Source organism: Triticum aestivum, chromosome 4B (genome assembly GCF_018294505.1).
Source record: "Triticum aestivum cultivar Chinese Spring chromosome 4B, IWGSC CS RefSeq v2.1, whole genome shotgun sequence".
Taxonomy (NCBI): Eukaryota; Viridiplantae; Streptophyta; class Magnoliopsida; order Poales; family Poaceae; genus Triticum; species Triticum aestivum.
In genome coordinates, this window is record NC_057804.1 from 481,849,752 (window position 1) to 481,870,115 (window position 20,364).

The window sequence follows — 20,364 nt, forward strand, 5'->3', positions numbered from 1 at the left end:
GTGTTTTTAGTCTAGATGCAGCGTGTTTTCTGCGTCCGTTTTTACGATTTGGGCGTTGCCGTGTGCAATCGATCTACTCCGGCGATGCGGCTCTCGAAAAGAAAGAAAGGCGCTGATCATGCCATCCTGCTAGAACCGGCACGAGGCCACAGCCAAGTCCATGCCTGCATCAACATGCTTTAGCCAAAAATAAGCAAAGCAGCAGTTGAAATGTCACACTACTCCATTAATTCCATGGCATTTTTCTAAAGATGCCGCCAGAGTAACACGGAGTAGCGTTGATTTCTCCTTTATGTTTTCCTTTTTCTCTCAGATTTGACATTTCCTACATCATGATTGCTTCTGTAATCTGCACCGATGTTATGAAAAAATGGTTATGAACAAATAAATAAAGAGGGCCCTCAGAGGTGTTTGGCAATGGTTTTGCAAACCAATGACAACAACAATTAACACACGGGTAAATTTCAGAAGAAACTTTGCCAGGTTTTTAAAGAAAATGCTGTTTCAAAATCTGACAATTATAACCAGAACGCATAGGATACAAGTAGAACGGTACAGATCGACTGGGCATGCCCTTCCTTGAGGCATCATCTCTACACGTGTGTTATTCTGCCATAGGAACTTGCACAGAAATTTATATAGGCTGTTATGGTTCAACAAAGTAATACTGTCTGGACGTCACATAATACATGGGGGGGATCAAAGGAAAGACGGTTCATCATACCGGTCGCACAATGACAAGAAATTTTATAGGTTCATTACCTCTTCCTATGAATAATGGCCTAATCTCAAACATGCCAATCTCTAGCTGCTTCCTGTTGCACGCGAGAGCTAACCTTTTCTATACTGGGACTTCTTAGCGGCACCAAAAAGGAGTACAACTCTGCTTGCTGCTCTTCTTCCTCCAACAACACTTACTCACACTTGATCGACTTGTATATGTGCCGAACAAAGAACAGGGCGGCACGGAAGCCCACCATACCCAGCATCAGGAAGAATGCATAGCAGATGCACGCCATGTACCCAAAGAAGAAAGAGGTCTGCATGAAGCCAGACATATCCGATCGAGCATAGTAGTAGTACAGACAGTAGCCATAGACGAAAAATCCAGTTGATCCTCCGCATAGGAATGACCTGTTTAGAAAAGTTTACAAAAAAAAAATGTTCAGCACAACAATGACAAGATTTTCCAACAGAAAAGGCAAAAGCGAAAATGGCTACTGGTTAGATGGGCATCATTAAGAAGTGTTGATACTTTGTCTGATCGGTCATTTAACAAATAACCAGAACAGAGCTCGCCTAGCATGGAAAACGGATACAATACAAATCCAAAATTATAGGATACAATTATTGTAAGTACTTTATCTGGACAATCATTTATAAAAGATTTAAATATGTATCTGCATAGACAAAAAAAACTATGTACGCTAATATGGTACGTATATGTCAAGTCTGTAGCATATCAACATATGCACTATCCATGACAAGGTATGCATAACGTTTACACATAGGAAGAACATGACTTCTGGTTGAAAAAGCATGTCTCCAGCTCAGGACTTGTAACAGATTTCAGGAACTCATGAGTTGTACTAACAAACTTTACTAAGGTCATAATATAGATAATAAACTGCAATTCCAGTGCCAAAACTATGATGATAAGAAAAAATGACTGTACCTCCACCACCACTCATGGTCTTCAGCAGCAAGCTGGAAGTATGTCAGCGCAACAGTGATGAAGGCAGTGACGATAAGGAGGATGATGAAGACTATGAAGAGAATGCTGTAGATCGTGTAAATTCGGTGGCCCCAAACACTAGCAAAGATGTAGTAGAGCTCGATATATATAGCGCTGAAAGGCAAAAATCCAGCCATAGCCATCTGCGGAACTGTTGTCCGGTACCAGGGAAGCGGAGGAATCTCCCTAGGGTATTTGGTGGTACGGCAAGGAGCTTGGAATTCACTCTTGCTGTTTTTACCAGCAATGCCTCCCAAAACTAGTAGAGGGAATGTGACTAAGGTCCAGATCAGCACAATGACACAGATGGTGCCGAACGGCAATGCTGCTGTTGCACTATAAGCAATGGCAACAGTGTTCAAGAAACAGAAAGTCAGGAAGAGAGGTCCGCAAAACAGGCATCCGGTTAATAGCAAGTTCCTCACCTGAAAATGCAAGCATAAAATTTTAGCATTAGTACTGTACCAAATATAATGCATGCTTTCAAAATCTCAACATAACAGAATTATAAAGGCAGCACATACCCAGTTCGTTCCCTCTAGCTGGCAATAGAAAGAGGTTGCAATGTAACCAGCAATTCCTGAGGTGAGTGCATAGATGACGACCAATGCAGTGAAAAGGGCACCACGATTGTAAGGGTAAAATACTCCAACGAGTGCAAGCAGGAATATAAAGGTTGTTCTGCATGTCCAAATAAGATCATTAGATATGTGCAATACAAGGGATAACTAAATGATTTTTATTTACACACGGTATGGTAATAGTATAAAAGGCAAAAAATAATACATCAGCACTTACAGAGCAAAGAGTTGAGTTCCAGTGCCAAGAGCAGCCGAAAACAATGACTTGTTCTTGGGGAACCGGAAGACATCACCATGAATATACTTCCATCCAGACTCTTCTTGGTCATCAGCTGCTTCCTCATCATGGGCATACCTTCAAATAATATATATGATGTTCAGAAACATAGAGAAGAAATCCAGTTGATGCTCTTAATATACCAATAGAGAAGACCAAAACTGAGGAAAACACAGTCAAACCATTGCTAAATTACATCATACAATGGGCAAATTATGAATATGGCCATGAAGTAATCTGTTTCATACACTTAATATACATCATGTAGCGGCCTACATCATCAACTGCAGACCATCATTCAATATAAAGGATCAAGCATAGGCCTAAAGGTAAAAACCAATACCAAGTCGATAGGTTGCCTACTTGCATTCTGGGCAAACATTTGTATGTGAATGCTATAAAGATACTAGATTTGCACATCATTCAAGAAGCACGTCCAGCTGATATGCAAAACAATCCAGCCATACCAAATTGAGCTAAAGGAAACCTGAAAAAACTTGGCAGGGGCTATAAGATCTATTTCCTAATTGAATCTAGGGACGGTAACTTTTGCCAGCTCTATAACATCTGGCTGAAATAAGGACTGGAAGAATCATGGTGGAGCTGGCTGGAAGCAATTACGCTGGATTGATGAATGGGATAATGGATGTAAGAGAATATATCCATTCACGACAAGCTAAGATATATGTCCATGATAGATCGCCAAAAGACTACCAACTCTTTAATTCAAAAGATTCTTAGGACATTTTTCCTTTTGTTTGATTTGCAGGACTTGATCCGTTGACTTGAAACCTATTGAAAATATTCATTTGTTTTTTTCCATGGTGCAATCAAACAACCTTTGGTGCAAACTTAATCTCATAGGATTCAAGTGGGCATGACATTGCAATCCCAAACTCTTATATATTCCTGTGTTATCGGAATCATAGGAATCAAACAGGCCCTAAACAGCATCTCAGACTTGTTGCATGGAAATGCATCATGAGTATTTGCAGTAAGAACTGAGAATAAAGCAAAGCCTATAGTTTGAGATTGTGTGTTTCTGTAATGTATGGCAATGCAGTAGGGATAGAGCAAAAATTTACATTGCTCTAGCATATCTAGAATTAGATACCATAACTTTTAGCTTTCTCGAATTAGCTGTTAACAAAAAATGAAGTTGCTTAAAACTTACTTCACAAAATCATTCTTCAGAACTCGCATGAGGATTGTTGCCAAGAACCCTGTGAGGAGAAGGACCGTAACACAAGAATTTATAATGGAGAACCAATGGACCTCCAAGTGATGCGGCATGTTGGAGGAGCTGGAATACTTCTCCATCCTCTTCTCGAACGGTGTAGGTGTCTCCTTCCACTTGACAGTGTAAAGGAAGTCCACATTAACCTCCTTGTCCTCCGTCAGGTCAACCAGTGCACTCTGGTCGGTATGCACATTGATCTCAATGACACGGTCGTTGTTGTAGAGGATGTCAAAGATAATGTGCCTGTAGAGGTAGTACTTCCACTCGCTCGGGTCAGGCTTGCCTCCCTTCTCGACCTTACCGATGAAACCCCACAGTGGGAGATCATCGTAGTACATCTGGAAGTAGTAGTCCTTGGCTACGGCGTTCCGGAACTTGGCCACGTCCTCCTTGGTAAGCTTCTTGGGGCAAACGGCCTTGGAATCGTGATCGGTGCGGAAATCAAGCTTGTAGGGCGCATCAACCAACCGATCCCCATTGAGGACCTCGCCGAGGGCCTCGCTCTTCTCCTTCACTTTCTCTGAAATTAAAGCCACACATAATAAGCATGAGATAGTTTGAGAGAGAACTTACTAAACCAAGCAAGTAATGGAATGAGTAGTGAGCAACTAACCCGGGGAGCAGAAAGGGAGGTCGAAGTAGCGGTACGTCTCGCTGCAAGGAAAGGAAGCAAGGCGTGAGAATTTTGCGTTTATAGAGGGGCAAAAATCTGCTTTAGCAAACAGATCCGGTTCCTAACGCTGCAGACAGAAAAGTTCGTTCGATACATCCAAAATTGGCGCCCAAACCAATAACAACCGACACTTCACTGAAGGCGGACATAAATAGAAGCCCACGTGAAGGAGATCCGGAGTGCAGTGAATCAGTTGCGATGCCGCCCAATCGACCACCCCGGGAGCTCTCCGCCAGATCTCCTCCGAAACCAGGCGGTGCTAACCATCGTGACGCGGCGTAAACCCTCGCACCCAGACCATTCCGCCCCGGCATCAGACCGGAGCAATACACGGCACGGGCACTCTCCCGCGGAACCCGACGGATCCGAGGACCCCCCACGCGCGGACAGGGAATGAACCGAAAGGGATCTGGAGGGAGCGAGGGATGGAGATCTGGCTGACCTGGGGTTGTGGAAGGGGCCGACCTTGTTGGCGTAGAGCGGGACGGGGTCGCCGAGCTTGTAGCGGTGGTCGGAGCCGTCGGAGAGGACGCTGGCGACGGCGAGGGCGAGCAGGAGGAGGAGCGCCGAGGCCGCGCGCGCGGCCGGCGATGCCATCGCTCGTCCTTCCTCCTCTCCTCGGGCGGGGCGGCGTTGACGAGAGGCGCGGTGGGGGGCACGAGGCGAGGAAGGGGCGGAGAGATCTGAGTGGCGCCCTGCTTGCTTCCTTCTTAATAGAAATAGAAGAGGGAGTCGGAGGAGGAAGGAGAAGGAGATCTGGCTCTGGCCGCGGGGGTGGGTTTGGCTCAGGTCCTTCTCGGATGGCGTTCTTTTTTTTATTTTCCCCTCCTCGCTCGTGATGGTTGGGTTGGGTTGGGTGGTGGCGGAAGGTGGCGATGTACTACTCGATTGGTTCGCCTTTGTGTGCATTGGTCAGCTAGCGAACCCACATTTGGTCGACGCGTCGGTCGATGCAAATCCAACTCAGGCTCCCCTCCCCTGGGTGGAGGAGTCTGGTGCAAGTCTCGTTAGCGCCTTTTTGGCCTGACCGCACTCTCAAATCTCGTTATGGCCATATGCTACTGCTAGTAGTAGTACTAGTTAATTATTAATGATTTGTCTAAAAAAAAGTTAATTATTAATGAACTCGCGTTTTGCGTCCTAAGGCACAACCCCCGACAGCCTCCTAGAAACAGAAAAAGATTTCATAATTGGACAGACCATGGAAAGGCTCCTAGTAGAAACATTTTCACGCACAATAAAAAAAAAAGCAGTGCTATGGGGACGACAAATTTTTCACCTGAAATCTAGACGATGGATCAAAACATCCGTTGGATTGCATCTTTTCGCAAATCAGCGCCGTTTTAGATGGACATCGTCCAGATTTTGCCCATGCACTGTCGTGTGCGGAGTGGTTTCAAATTTAAAAAAAAAACATGATGAAAATGTTTCAATCACAATGAGACTGGAATTAGTGAGCACACTTAACGCTACTTCTTTGCTCAGAATGGCTCTAAATTACCCCTTCAGTTTGACCTGAGCTCAGTCAAAATCGAACAAACAAGTCTGACAAGTCTTACCAAGGACACAAGAATCTAACCACGTGGTATGTGGTAAGCTATTGTAAAAAATAATCCAAAAGAAGTAAAAACGGGCACAAGAATCTATATGCATCTTACCACGCTAATTAATGAAATTGCAAAAGGAACTTTAGTCAACCCCCGAATAAACGATAGTATTCCGTGTCAGGGTTCACAGAACTGCGCAACATAAGAGGGGGGAGGAATAAATAAATAAAACAAAACAAAGTACAGGATATTCATGGACAGCATTACTTGTGAAAAGGAACCTGTAATATTTACATTGCATTAGAAAATTTCAGCAAAATCTCAATACTGCACCACAAATACAGAATCTGTCTGGGTGGTTACATATCAACTTGAGAGCGATTACATACTACAGATATGACTTTACAACAATTGGCTACAAATGAATGGATTTGATGTCAGAGCAACACCCATTTAAGTTACAACAGCGCTTTTGCAATTGCAAACAGCTATCATGCCTAAACTATTTTCTCCGAGCGGTGCTTTGGCAGCTGGTCTCAAGAGCTAATGTTAGCATGTCAGTGCAAAACTGGTCGTCTGGTTTCAACCATAGAGCCTGAAAAAAAAGCAGAGGTGAGTAAAATCCTAGTCCAACCTCTTGTTTACAATCAACAAGGCTAAACATTAAAAACTCACCTTGTGGTAGTAAGTTATGGCAGCTTCAAAATCATCCTGTAATATTGAAATGAATATTATTAGAAGTAATATGCACACAGAAATAGATGACTCTCATTACTTATTAAGCTCAAACAGTCAAAAAGTGTGTCAAACTTGGACTGATAAGTGAAGGACATTGTTCCCATTCTTGAAACCACGAGTTTTCCTTTAAAAGAATACTGTTTCCTTCCAAATTTCAAGTGCACATATTGGTGTGTAACTCTAAACTCCTTCCTGCCTGATTGTTTCAGTTTGTTAGTGAGCTTAAATTACAACCAGAATAGGCCTGCACCAAAATAGTGACTGGAAACAGTACCCACCCGGGTCTTTTGAAACCAAGTACCCCACCATTCTCAAGTTCTTACAAATGGCATCCTGTCATGATGATGGACTGGTCCACGGTTACATCTAATCGTTGGCACTCACTACAGAAGAGCGGGGGTACACTGAGGTACATGTATCTCGAAGTATCCCTGGTATTTTTTAACTTATTAGACAAGGGATATTGACCAAGTCAAATGCATCAAGGTCGGAGCAGACCAACTCGTGGTGAAGGACGAGGAGATAAAGCATAGATGGCGGGAGTACTTCGACAAGTTGTTCAATGGGGAGAATGATAGATTCTACCATTGAACTGGACGACTCCTTTGATGATACCAGCAGGCGTTTTGTGCGGCGAATCCAGGAGTCTGAGGTCAATGAGGCTTTAAAAGGAGTAAATAGCATAAAACTACTACTTTACAGGTTATGGTTCCAAAAAACTACCAATTTTCAATTTTTCTCAAATAACTACCAAACGGGTGGTCGGCTGTTTCAAAAAACCCAAATCGTCAAGTGCTTTACGATTAATCATGATTATGACATGTCGGACCCACATGTAAGAGCTCTGATTGTTGACCGTTTGTTTGACCGTTAGGGGTGGGCCCACACACATATTTAAAAACGCAATCAGGTCCCTGTAAGTTTGTAAAAAAGCAATCGGGTCCTTGCCACATCACGCAGCCATTGGCGCATCTCTGCCCGGACCTCGCGATGGCGCCTCCTCTGCCCGGCGAGCCGCCCGCCGTCCGCCACCGGTGATCACCGGAGCTCAACCCCGGCCGCTGCTCCGCCTTACCTGCTTCTCTATGCTCGCAGCTTACCCGTGTTGGCGAGGGCGCCAGCTCCCCATGGCGGGCGGCCAGCCTCTGCGCTTGGCGAGGGCGCCAGCTCCCCATGGCGGGCAGCCCCATGGCGGCCGGCGACCCCCAGGTGGCTCCCCATGGCGGGCGGCGGCGCGGTGATCCCCAGGCGGCTCCCCAAGGCGGGCGGCGGCGCGGTGACCCGAGCGAAGCCCCATGGCAGGCGGCGCCCCAGGCGGTTCCCGGTGGCGCGCGGCGGCGCGGCGACCCGAGCCGGAGCTCGACGGCGGCGCGCGCGGCGGCGACCCGCGCCGCGGACGAGGCCATTGAGGCCGGTGAGCTCCTTGTCTCCAGGAGCTTCGGCGAGCTCCTGCCTCCAACCAGCAGCAACAGGGGAGGGGGGGAGGGGGGAGGGCGACGTGGCATGGGACGGCGACGTGGGCCAGCAGTGTGGCTGGCGGCCATGCCTGTTTTTCGGCGTACTTCGCAAGCAGAGAGGAGAAGAAGGGAGGCAGAGAGGAGAAGAAGATGGCTAGATGAGAAGAGACACTGACATGTGGGCCTCACATGTCAGTTAACGGTCAAACAAATGGTCAAACTAACGCTTCGTTTAGGTGTGGGTCCGGCCTGTCATAATCGCGGTCAATAGTTAAGCACTCGACGATTTGGGTTTTTTGAAACAGCCGACCACCCATTTGGTAGTTATCTGAGAAAAATTAAAATTCGGTAGTTTTTTGGAACCATAGCCTGTAAAGTAGTAGTTTTATGCTATTTACTCCTTTAAAAGGGATGAAAGGAGGCAAGGCGATGCCCCTGATTGTATTCCCATTGAGGTGTGGAGAGGCCTCGGGGACATAGCGATAGTATGGCTAACCAAGCTTTTCAACCTCATTTTTCGGGCAAACAAGATGCCAGAAGAATGGAGACGGGGTATATTAGTGCCAATCTTCAAGAACAAGGAGATGTTCAGAGTTGTACTAATTACCGTGGAATTAAGCTGACGAGCCATACAATGAAGCTATGGGAAAGTCATTGAGCACCGCTTAAGAAGAAAGAAGAATGACAAGCGTGACCAAAAATCAGTTTGGTTTCATGCATGGGAGGTCGACCATGGACGCCATTTTCTTGGTACGACAACTTATGGAGAGATACAAGGAGCAAAAGAAGGACTTGCATATGGTCTTCGTTGACTTGGAGAAGGCCTATGATAAGATACCGCGGAATGTCATGTGGTGGGCCTTGAAGAAACACAAAGTCCCAGCAAAGTACATTACCCTCATCAAGGACATGTACGATAATGTTGTGACAAGTGTTCGAACAAGTGATGGCGACATTGATGACTTCCCGATTAAAATAGGACTGCATCAGGGGTTTGAGCCCTTATCTTTTTGCTTTGGTGGTGGATAAGGTCACAAGGGATATACAAGGAGATATCCCATGGTGTATGCTCTTTGCGGATGATGTTGTGCTAGTCAACGATAGTCGGACGAGGGTCAACAGGAAGTTAGAGTTATGGAGACAAACCTTGGAATCGAAAGGTTTTACGCTTAGTAGAACTACCGAGTACATGAGGTGCGGTTTCAGTACTACCAGGCACGAGGAGGAGGTTGGCCTTGATGGGCAGGAGGTGCCTCAGAAGGACACCTTTCGATATTTGGGGTTAATGTTGCTGAAGGATGGGGTATTGATGAAGATGTTAACCATCGAATCAAAGCCGGATGGATGGCGCCAAACCTCTGGCATTCTCTGCGACAAGAGAGTGCCACAAAGGCTAAAAGACAAGTTCTATAAGACGGCGGTTCGACCCGCAATGTTGTATGGAGCTGAGTGTTGGCAGACTAAAAGGCAACATATCAGTTAGGTGTGGCGAAGATGTGCATGTTGAGATGGATGTGTGGCCACATGAGGAAGGACCGGGTCCAGAATGATGATATACAAAATAGAGTTGGGGTAGCACCGATTGAAGAGAAGCTTGTCCAACATCGTCTGAGATGGTTTGGGCATATTCAGCGCAGGCCTCCAAAAGCTCCAGTGCATAGCGGACGGCTAAAGCGTGCTGATAATGTCAAGAGAGGTCAAGGTAGACTGAACTTGACATGGGAGGAATCAGTAAAGAGAGATCTGTCAAGGTAGACTGAACTTGACATGGGAGGAATCAGTAAAGAGAGATCTGAAGGATTGGAATATCACCAAAAAACTAGCCATGGAAAGGGGTGCGTGGAAGCTTGCTATCCATGTGCCAGAACCATGAGTTGGTCGCGAGATCTTATGGGTTTCTCCTCTAGCCTACCCCAACTTGTTTGGGACTAAAGGCTTTGTTGTTGTTGTTGTAGAAAGAATAGAGTTGTTATTTCTAAGTCACCCAAGAAATAACTATTTCTAATTCTAAGTCGACCAAGTTCTGTACAGCTTCAAAATGCGCAAGTACTCGATTTCTATTGGATAAAAAATCAACTCTCAGGATCATCAACTCGGAAATAAGAATTTATAGGCCAACTTAAAAGACACTACCAATTACAGCACAAGCCCAACCCAGACGCAAACATTAACTGCTGCCCCATCATTCCCCTCTCTACAACACCCTATACTCGTCGAATCCCTGTAAAGTTCTTTTGCGGAAATGCAGTGTTCCTGTAGCTATATCGCACATTTGTGCAAAACAGGCAGTTGTAACAGAACCATATGGCTGCATATGAGCTTAAGTTTTCAAGTTTCAACATTATGGATATAAAATAATTATTCATGAGCAAAGCGATATGATCGATAACATACTGCATCTTCCAGGTTCTATCAATAATATATTAGGAGGATATCATTGCAGTAGAAATAACATTCTACAAAACGATAAATTAAAGAGGATCGGGGAAATACCATAAGTTGGTACGTATAAGCAAGACCAGAAAATGCACTCAGAGTTTTTGTTGGAAAAGTGAGCGCCTTTTCATAATATGATATTGCTTTCTTATATTGCCTGTTGAAACAATAGTGTTAGTTGGGAAATAACATGATCTCTTTTTTTAAGACATTTTGATCAGAGCTAATAAAATGTACCAGTCATCCTAGTTATACTGATCCATGCACAACAAGAAACAAAATACCAATGATGAAGTTTATCCAAAAGAAAAGCTCCTATATGTGAGAATATGACAATATGTTAGGCACTATGTATGTGTTGTATATTAAGTAAATTATGGTAAGGTTGATAACTTCATTTTGGCTCTACAACAATACCACAGATTTAAAAGCACTCATGCATAGTCAAGTAATAGCTCCAAAAATATTTTTCTCATTTATTTTGTAGATGGTAAGGCCGTCTTTGGATTGTAGTAACTTCATGGGATTCCGATCCATTAGAATTTTCCCTACAGATTGCCATTGGATCAAAGCATGGTTTTCGAGTCGCGTGAGTCGCTCTGGGGCAGCGACTCGGAAGAAGTCGAGCCTGCGTTGTGACTAGTCGCGACTCAGGGTCGCGAGTCGACACTAAGCTAAGTCGACCATATTTTTGCGACTCATAGACTAGTCGTCGACTAGTCGCGACTAGTCGAGCGACTCAAAATCCATGGATCAAAGGAATGATGACACCCAAATTCTGATGGAATGGATTCCTATGCCTTCCATAGGAATTTGAACATCCACTCCAACCTCTTTTTAAGACTCAACCGCTTAGGATCAAGACGTTTTTTCCTGAGTACCATTCAAATGACTATTCCTGTAGTTTTTTTTATGTTTTATAATCCTCTGATTTACACTGCCAACCCTGTCAGGTTCCTATATTTTTCCTATTCCGTGTTTCTAAATCGTGCGTTCCAAAGAGGCCCTAAGAAGTTTACAGAGCAACTGCTGATGTGTCAACTAAATACAACTCTTCATTTTACATGTCCTTGCATTTTTCTGTCCACATGCATATAATGACACCCCAACTTGTTTGGGACTAAAGGCGTTGAAAGACAGTGGACTTATAAACTAAAACATAACAATGGGATGCAGTGTCTTCACTTACTTCAGTTTCCGCAGTGCGTGTCCAAGATTCACCATTGTTGGTTCCCACATTTCATTCGGGGACGATGAAGTATGAGTAAGTGTTAACTCAAACCACTGAACTGCATTTTGATACCTAAACATGAAACAAATAACATTATCAAGTCCCAAAGAGCAAAAAACACATAAAAATATCTGAAATTACTTTGTTACTTTCTATCCAACAAGATGAAATATCATAAACCTGTTGAATGGAGAAGTGCATGAGAAAAAGGATAACAATATTCGTCACAGATTGTGTGTATGAAATTTCTTAAATCTAAATCTGTGCCCCACTTCAAACATGCTCTGCACATAAGACTCCATGCTGAATCAAGAATTTTGTTCAAAATTCACGTAAAAGTATTCAAAAATTTCAATCGCCTACTTAAAAAAGCAATATCTACATCATGGGCAACATCATTAAGACTTTTAACAACTACTCCCTCCGTCCGAAAAAGCTTGTCCCTCAAATGGATGTATCTAGCACCACGTTAGTGCTAGATACATCCATTTGAGGGACAAACTCAGGACAAGCTTTTTCGGACGGAGGGAATACTCGTTTTGTGTATTTCACGATGTTCCGGAGCTCTGTGATGAATGCAATTTTTTCCACTGCCTTAACATGACATTTTTGTAGTAAGCTTTAAGCCAGACGTTAGGGAAGCTGTTCTTGGGGAGAAATGTCTAGAGGTAAAGTGAAGTATTTGGTGGGTACATCATACTAGAATAAGAAAAGCCTTCAGAACAGAGAAGTTATCTTACTCTTTCATATTATAAGCTACAACACCCAGCTCATTATATATAAGTGGATCAGATGGACAAATGGACTTTGCTTGCATGAAGAACTGCAGCACAGAAAACAAATTGAATCAATAAGAAATGGCAACCAAAAAAACTTTGCTTATTGCAAACGAGCTTATAGAGGTAACTGCAAGCTAGCAGTGGCAGTAAATGGTGTCATGGAAGTAACAGTATCCTTTGTCGACTACAAGAATTTCAGATTTTAGATTTCAACTTAGGGGTTAAATCGGCAGAGCTGCTGAAATGAATGAAGCTCGAGCACGAGCAAAAATCAAATACATAGAGATTCCTCAAATTTCCTGGTTCAATATCGTCCACCTGATTCAAATTCAACTTGCTTAAAATTTTGGGCATGAACTCACTACATTTATGAGGGCATTATATTTAGTAGCCAGCAGGACAGATACTTTGCAGTTCCATTTTACAGTACCAGCCTCGCTACCTGCTTGGAGTCTACATACCCCATATACAAAAGAAATCAAGTATACAAGATCGCGAATATGGATAGCTTCGTTGTGTTTAAAGGGTAAGTATCATAAGGAACCCACCTTGAGTGTAAACTTTGTGGAAACCATGTGGGAATGTTATGAAAAAATTTAGATAACAGGACCGCAAAGGAGCATCGATTGCCATATAAAATTTTCAAGTCAAGCTCATCATATGCACTCCCTCCGTTCACTATTATAATATGTTTTAAGATTTTTCTAAAACAGATGTATGTAGACACGTTTTAGTGTGTTTGTTCACTCATTTCAATCCGCATGTAGTCATATTGAAATATCCAAAACATCTTATAATAGTGAACGGAGGGAAGTAGAAGATATGAAAAAGATCTTGTGCAAGAAAAAGGATGAATCAGTACTCGTCCAAATAAAAAATCTTCTTTCTAGTTTTCGAATGTGATTGATCTTGATCTTGAAATTCGCATGGAAACAGAATACGGCCTCTCCTATATCTATAGACAATGATAAATGCTTTAAAATTCCATACGTTTCAATGTAGGTTGCACTCCATTTGGGTTCCCAACTGATGTTTTCCCATGTTTAAATGTTATAAGTTTAAGTAAATAGTTCCGCTAGAAAATAATGCAAATACTAGTTACTCTAGAAATAGCAACTAGGGGAGAAAGCCGGTTCACCAACCAACTAATATATGTACTATATTTATGTGCCTATATGCGTGCTGATTGGCTGATTGATTTCAATATTTATTTATGTACACCTGTTGACTCTCAATCCATTGGATTCAGAAAAGATGAACAGGATCCATTGGCTGCTGCCATTTTTGCAACAAGAACTTTCTTATCAAAATCAACCAGCTGTCCATCTTGTTGGGATTTGGTTGTCATCATACTTGCAAAAGAAACCTTGTATTTAATCTAAGAGGATTCACAGTCCAACTTATCTAAGTTTCACCTAGAACTTTGATGAAATTGAGATGAGGTGGACCGCAGGTTTAGTTTCATGAAATACAAGGTTCATTTGCAAATATGACAATAGCGCCCATATCTTCTCCATCCAACAGGTGAAGAGTCACAGGTGGGCCCAGTGCACAAGTTAGGTCTGTGCACTAGATATGATCTCTCACCATGAGCTACAACAAGTATCACTTCCTTGAACAATATGATCGCTCACTTTCTGTCAGCATGCCAAGAATCCACATTGATGTATTTGACCAACAGCTATCAACACTTGAAATCTCCATTTGCCTAAATGTATTTTTCCCATTGTTTTTAAGGCGTCCCGCCTTGGACGCTTAGGCGACGCTTAGGCGATAAGGCGCCCCCCCAGCGCCTTACAAATATGCCCGCCTTAGGCGCTTAGGCGTCCGCCTTAGGCGCTTAGGCGTCGCCTAGGCGATAAGGCGCCCCCCCAGCGCCTTAGGTCGCCTTACCGCCTTAAAAACTATGATTTTTCCAACAATTATCGGCATTAAACCCTACAGTTTCCGTGAAACTATGAAAGTATCAATGTAAATGGGAAAATATTAGGGCAGAAACGCTAGCTCAAGGTGTGTTTCTCTGTTACAGTAGAGTTTTGCAAGCAAATTTAAACTACTAAGCGACCTCAAGTATACCTGCTCCGCAAGTTTGAAATTATGCATTCGCACGTATTGCATACCCATGTATAAAGTTGGGAGATGACATCTGAAATGTAAATTAAAATGAAGGTAGTAAGATAGAAGCTACAAAAACAAGTAGTGTAGATTACTAAGCAAAATAAGATATACTGAGGATCCGCATGCTACTGCCTATAAGTTAGACTCTAAAGCATACAAATTAGCTTTCGCTCTATGTACCTCTCCTAGCTTCTCTAGCCACATCCCTTAACACCACCTATAGGTCCTAAGGAGTCAGATAACAATTCATAAATTATATTTAGCATTAGGTGCCAAGCTTGGCGATGGTGCTAAGGTTTTTATCTTAGCGTCTATCACGTCCCTTAGCACTAGTGATAGCCAATTTCTCTCACTTCTAGCCATTTCTAGTGTCTAGGAAGTAGGGATGCAGATGCTCTTATACCCCAAAACAAAAGGTAGGAACTAACGAACAATTCTCATAATCAATATCTAGATAGCATTGTGATTAATAAATATAGAAGAGCTTGTCACATGTGCCGCAATTTTTTTTCATGATTTCAGAATAAAGAAGACAAAAACATCCATGGCATAATTGAACAGATGAGAGAAGTTCAACACGGTCTGCAGTTGAGTACTCAAAATAAAAGATGAACTGTGTGAATAATCACTACTTGTATTGTACTCCCTCCGTCCCAAATTACTTGTCGCAGAAATGGATGTATCTAGACGTATTTTTAGTTCTAGACACATCCATTTCTACGACAAGTAATTCAGAACGAAGGGAGTATGAGATAATAAATGGTGGCATGTTGCCTAGCCGAAGCCAAGAATAGCAAGTTGACACTTAGTATAAAAAATTCAACTAAAGGGCAACCTGGTGCATGTAGCTCCCGCTTGCGCAGGGTCCAGGGAAGGGTCCGACCACTTTGGGTCTATAGTACGCAGCCTTTCCCTACATTTCTGTAAGAGGCTGTTTCCAGGACTTGAACCCATGACCTCATGGTCACAAGGCAGCAGCTTTACCACTGCGCCAAGGCTCCCCTTCAGTATAAAAAATTCAACTAAAGTAGAATAATATTCTTGCATGGAGTACAGCAGAATAAGAGGGGGGAAATACTTGATCTTTAGATCAGCAGTTAGTTTGGAAGGTCAAATAAAAATAAAGGGGTTACTGACCCAGGAAATAGTCTAGCTGCTGTCCTAAATGCAGCCATTGCCTGGTCACCCTCCTCTTGAGCAGCATAAGCAATACCAGTACCAAACCAAGCAGGAGGGAATGTGCCATCTAACCCTGTAGCTTTGCTGATAGGAAACACATATATTAGTGTAGAGTACATTTGGCAACTTTGAGGGCACAATTGAATAGCCCAAAACATATCCTGAATTATCTGAAGATTTGGGAGCATTGTGTCTATTCTTCTAATCAAGAAAAACAAGAGAAAGAACAAAGAAAGTGCCAGAGTTCTTCCAGCCATAAAAAATAGCAATTAGTATCATGTTTCCACACTAAGAGTGCAGAGTGAAAAAAAATGAAGAATAACAAAGATTCAAATGAAGACAGTGATGACAGCTTTACAGGACAATATGCTTACCCAAAGTATCTCCTAGCTTGATCATACTTCTTAATGCAGTAGTAATAGCACCCCACAGCAAACCAGGAAATAGCTCTGCAGATGGTTCAGAAAATAAATTAGAAATATATGCTTTACACATGGTTGACTGCAAGCTACCAGTATAATATATCTTGTTGTTTGAGATACTGTAGGAAGATGCATATATTGTATAAGAATGTCATTATATGGCTCAAACTGTTTGACACACAAATGAACTGCTGAGTTTGTCTTATAGAATCATGTAGAACAAATTATCATATATAATTGCTCGGTCAATTATTAAGGTAGACACTCACTTTTGAGGATAGTCCTTCACTAAATTGCATGACAAGAGATAAAGATCATTGGAATGCCCAAGCTCCATAGCAGCAGCCAAATGCACTAATGTGCATTTTAAATGAAACGGATCCCTTTCAAGTAAACTGAGAGAAACATTATCATAAGAATGTTAAATCAACGTTAGTCGAGGAAACAAAAGTGAAACAGGAATGTTACCAACTTACACAGATGTGAGCTCAAAACATTTTTGGTATTCTCCACTCTGATGGTAGTATTCAGCTTTGCAAGCCAAAACATCGATGTTATTTTTCATCATTTGACCAGAACTTGGAGAAATACTGCAAGATTCGCGTTCAAGTTCCTTGAATTTTGCTTCCACTACATATTCTTTTTCATGCTAAAGGCAGTAAAAGAAACCAAGACCAACAAAAATGTCAATAAAGACGTAAAGATTGGTTGTATATTCAGGTGCAATGTATAGCATGGTATGATTATTCAGCTGGGTACCTTCCTAATCAAACATGAGTAGAATGCTGACAGCCACCCGTCTTCTTTCCCGAATTTCAGAGAGGCCAATAACTCAGTTTCTGAAATATAGTGCAGCATCATACTTTGGATTCAATAAGGTGAGAACTAAGAGGAAATTACCCCGCAAAAAAAAACTAAGAGGAAATTGCAGGTAAATTTTGTTCTTCTATAAACTAGCCAAATGATGACAGTAGACATAAGATGATCAACAGACATATCCCAAAGGATGCACTTAACACTTAACAGACGGAAGAATGGACCGATTTTGTCAAGCTTATCTAGTTAATACATATCCGGCATTTTCCAGCCCATACATACTTACAATGATGAGAGCGCTGAGTGCACAACTTTACCAAAAGAAAAAATAATGCAAACAAGTATCAAATGAATGCAGTCCATATTTGAAAAGCAATGCAAGACATAAAACTGGCATTCACAACATAAGCAAATATTACAACAAATGCACTACTTATTTGCAAAGAATGCAAGACATAACTATAGCATGCATGATATAAGCAAACCTCAAGATAAACCCCAAAACAAAAACAAAAAGGCTGAATTGAACTTTCAAAGCTTACCTTCCTCGCACGTTAACATGTAGTTATCAACAAGGCATTCAAGAGCCTGACAAGGATATTACAAAACAGTTAGGATCATACCAAATGAAGATAACATACAACACCAAATTTCAATGGATGATGTTTTGTGCTGCTGGAAAGATCAATTACAGATTATGATGTAACAGAATTATTTTGTTATCATTCACGACAACAAGTTGCAGAATTATACGACTATGACCCACGTCCATGATATTCTGAAATCAGCTTCAGGGCATAGAAGGTTGGGTATTGTCCTACGGCATTTTATTTGCAATGCTAGAAAGCGCATCATCCCTAGGGCCATAGCTGACTCAGCGCATCAAGCCCATAAGAAGGTTCAGATACCCAACTAGACATGTTAAGGCAAGAGCAAAACCCATAGAATGGTTAAAAAATTCAGGTTCATGGCATGTACTCGTAGATATAGAATTTGGTATTCAAATACAATTAAGGTACAGGCATTTTTTCTTACGTGGTATTAATTATAAGGGACAATTCATTTAATTAACAAAGCTAACAAGCATCAGAATATCTTATCTTTATGGAGTCAGACGATTCTTCTCACCTCATAACATAACGGATCAACTTTAACTGCTGCCTTGTACCTGACATAACAGCAGACAGAGTCACTACATCTGCTTAACCAAACTATCACTCAACTTAAAAGGTGCACAAAAAAGAAAAACTTGAAAGAAATGAATCGCCAATAACTCTGAACACACTGAAGCTGGTAATACTGTTTTGGAATATACCATAGTTAAAAAAGGTGCGCCTAAGCGAGCGCTTAAGCGCGCCTAGGCTCTAGGCGTTGGCAAAACGCATTGCGCATAACTACGCTTAATCTGTGCATAACTTCGCATAAGCATGCGCTTTGGTCAGTAAAGCGCAAGGCAGTGGCAAAACGCACAATTAACGCTAGCGCTTTTTTGAACTATGGAATATACACAAGCAGCTTAATTAAGGGGAAAAAATGGAAGTTGCTGAATTCACCATTGCCGAGCAAGATCACGATTATCCAGTGCTTCATACGCCTTGCCACGTAAGAAACATATAGCTGATTTGATCTGGAAAAGCACGAGTCAAAACAATAAGAAACCGTGAAAGCAATTATTCAAAGAGAAATAGAAGAGAAGTCACACATTGATCTCGTGATCTTCTGCGTCCTTATCAAAATAGATGTCACTGCCATCATCCTGATCAAGAACATTGCCATGTTCGTCAACTTTGGCATCACCAAGCATCATCAGACACTGGTGCCATTCTTTCAATTCCTCCTGACCAATAAAGACAATGTGAGCCATACAGCAGATGAAAACATAAAGAGCAAATCATGTCGCTAAGTTAATAAACCAAAATGATGAAGAAAAAAACATGAAAAGACTATCTTTCTATAACAGACAAGAAAGTATTGTTCATAAATCATAAATTAGACAATGTTTTACAAGATCGTGAAGCTTAAGTGCATTCATGGTGCCAGAATTTGGAGAAATAAATTTGACTAAATGACTAATTACAAGGAGGTCTTTCGATCTTTTCCCCATAGCGAATCCAGTTTCCATCCAAAGTTGCAGAAAGAAAGACCGCTCAAGAGTTAAAAACGCATTAGGGATTATATACAAGCCAGAAACAAAACCACTAGATGTAGCCACTAGGGGAGCCCCTGTGTAACAGAATGCCCAATCAGACTCAAAACACCTCCAGCAGAAAGCAGAACAAACGAATTTCACAGAATGCTTGAAAATGCCCGCAAGATATAAGACCGAAAAACTACCTAGGTTCGCCTGACAAAATTTCAGGTCAAACAAACTAGGGGTAAGAAAGCCCGAACGCGCGGACACGCCCATCCGAAAAAGAAAAAGAAAACAGGGGAAGGGGAAACTGGATTTAATCGAGACGCACGCAACGCGTTCGACGAAATGCGGGAGCGGAAAAAGAAAGGGGGAGTGGCGAGTGGAGCTCACGAGGCACTTGGCGGCGAGGAACCGGAAGCGCAGGTCGCGGAGGAGGCGGGAGTTGTTGAGCACGTGGAGCGCGCGGCGGAAGTGGCGGCCGAGGAAGAGCGCCTGCGCGAGCATGTAGACGTCGGCGGGGTCGCCCGTGGCCGCGGCCACCTTGTCCGCGAGGAAGATGGCGGACGTGTAGAGGTGCTTCCCGACGCTGTCCCGCACCACCCCGCGCAGCCGCTCCACCGCCTCCTCCCTCATGTCGGCGTCGGCGTCGGCGTCCTCGCCCTCTCTCCTCCGCTTGAGATTCGGCGCTGCGCCTGTGGCCGGGGCTCGGGATGGGGGCGCGGCTGCGGGGGAGGAGGGAGGGAAACCGAATTTTGTATCCAACATTCGAACTAGGGTTCGCAAGTGTGGTTCCTTAAAAGAGAATGAAAGGATTTGATCTTGAAAAGAAAGAAAATGAAGAATTCCTATTTATTTTTTGATGAATGAAGGCGGAAGAAAGAAAAGAAAGGGATCGACGGGAACGGTCGGAAGCTCGGAACTGGCCACGGTTTTGCGTGACGACGTCAGATCCGGATGGATTCGTTCCTCGTCGATTTAAACTTGAAGTAAATTTGAGCAAT

At 42.7% G+C, this 20,364-nt stretch overlaps 2 protein-coding genes across 2 annotated transcripts; both read right to left on the reverse strand.

Annotated features, from left to right (window-relative positions):
• Positions 1-497: 497 nt before the first annotated feature.
• Positions 498-5,250, reverse strand: LOC123092841 (transmembrane 9 superfamily member 3-like). The gene is made up of 7 exons (NM_001405078.1): positions 4,949-5,250; positions 4,447-4,487; positions 3,768-4,353; positions 2,534-2,671; positions 2,260-2,416; positions 1,676-2,160; positions 498-1,134 (listed from the first exon to the last, which is right to left on the reverse strand). Exons 1-7 carry the CDS (start codon positions 5,101-5,103, stop codon positions 915-917), a joined length of 1,782 nt encoding a protein of 593 aa, NP_001392007.1. The 5' UTR covers positions 5,104-5,250; the 3' UTR covers positions 498-914.
• A 1,053-nt stretch (positions 5,251-6,303) lies between these two features.
• LOC123092842 (anaphase-promoting complex subunit 6) lies at positions 6,304-20,203 on the reverse strand. The gene is made up of 16 exons (XM_044514691.1): positions 19,754-20,203; positions 18,932-19,066; positions 18,783-18,856; positions 18,358-18,397; positions 17,772-17,817; positions 17,173-17,252; positions 16,890-17,062; positions 16,683-16,808; positions 16,366-16,440; positions 15,950-16,075; positions 14,771-14,840; positions 12,656-12,738; positions 11,874-11,987; positions 10,742-10,841; positions 6,729-6,764; positions 6,304-6,648 (listed from the first exon to the last, which is right to left on the reverse strand). The coding sequence occupies exons 1-16, from the start codon at positions 20,126-20,128 to the stop codon at positions 6,556-6,558; spliced, it is 1,746 nt and encodes a 581-aa protein (XP_044370626.1). The 5' UTR covers positions 20,129-20,203; the 3' UTR covers positions 6,304-6,555.
• Between the last annotated feature and the right edge of the window lie 161 nt (positions 20,204-20,364).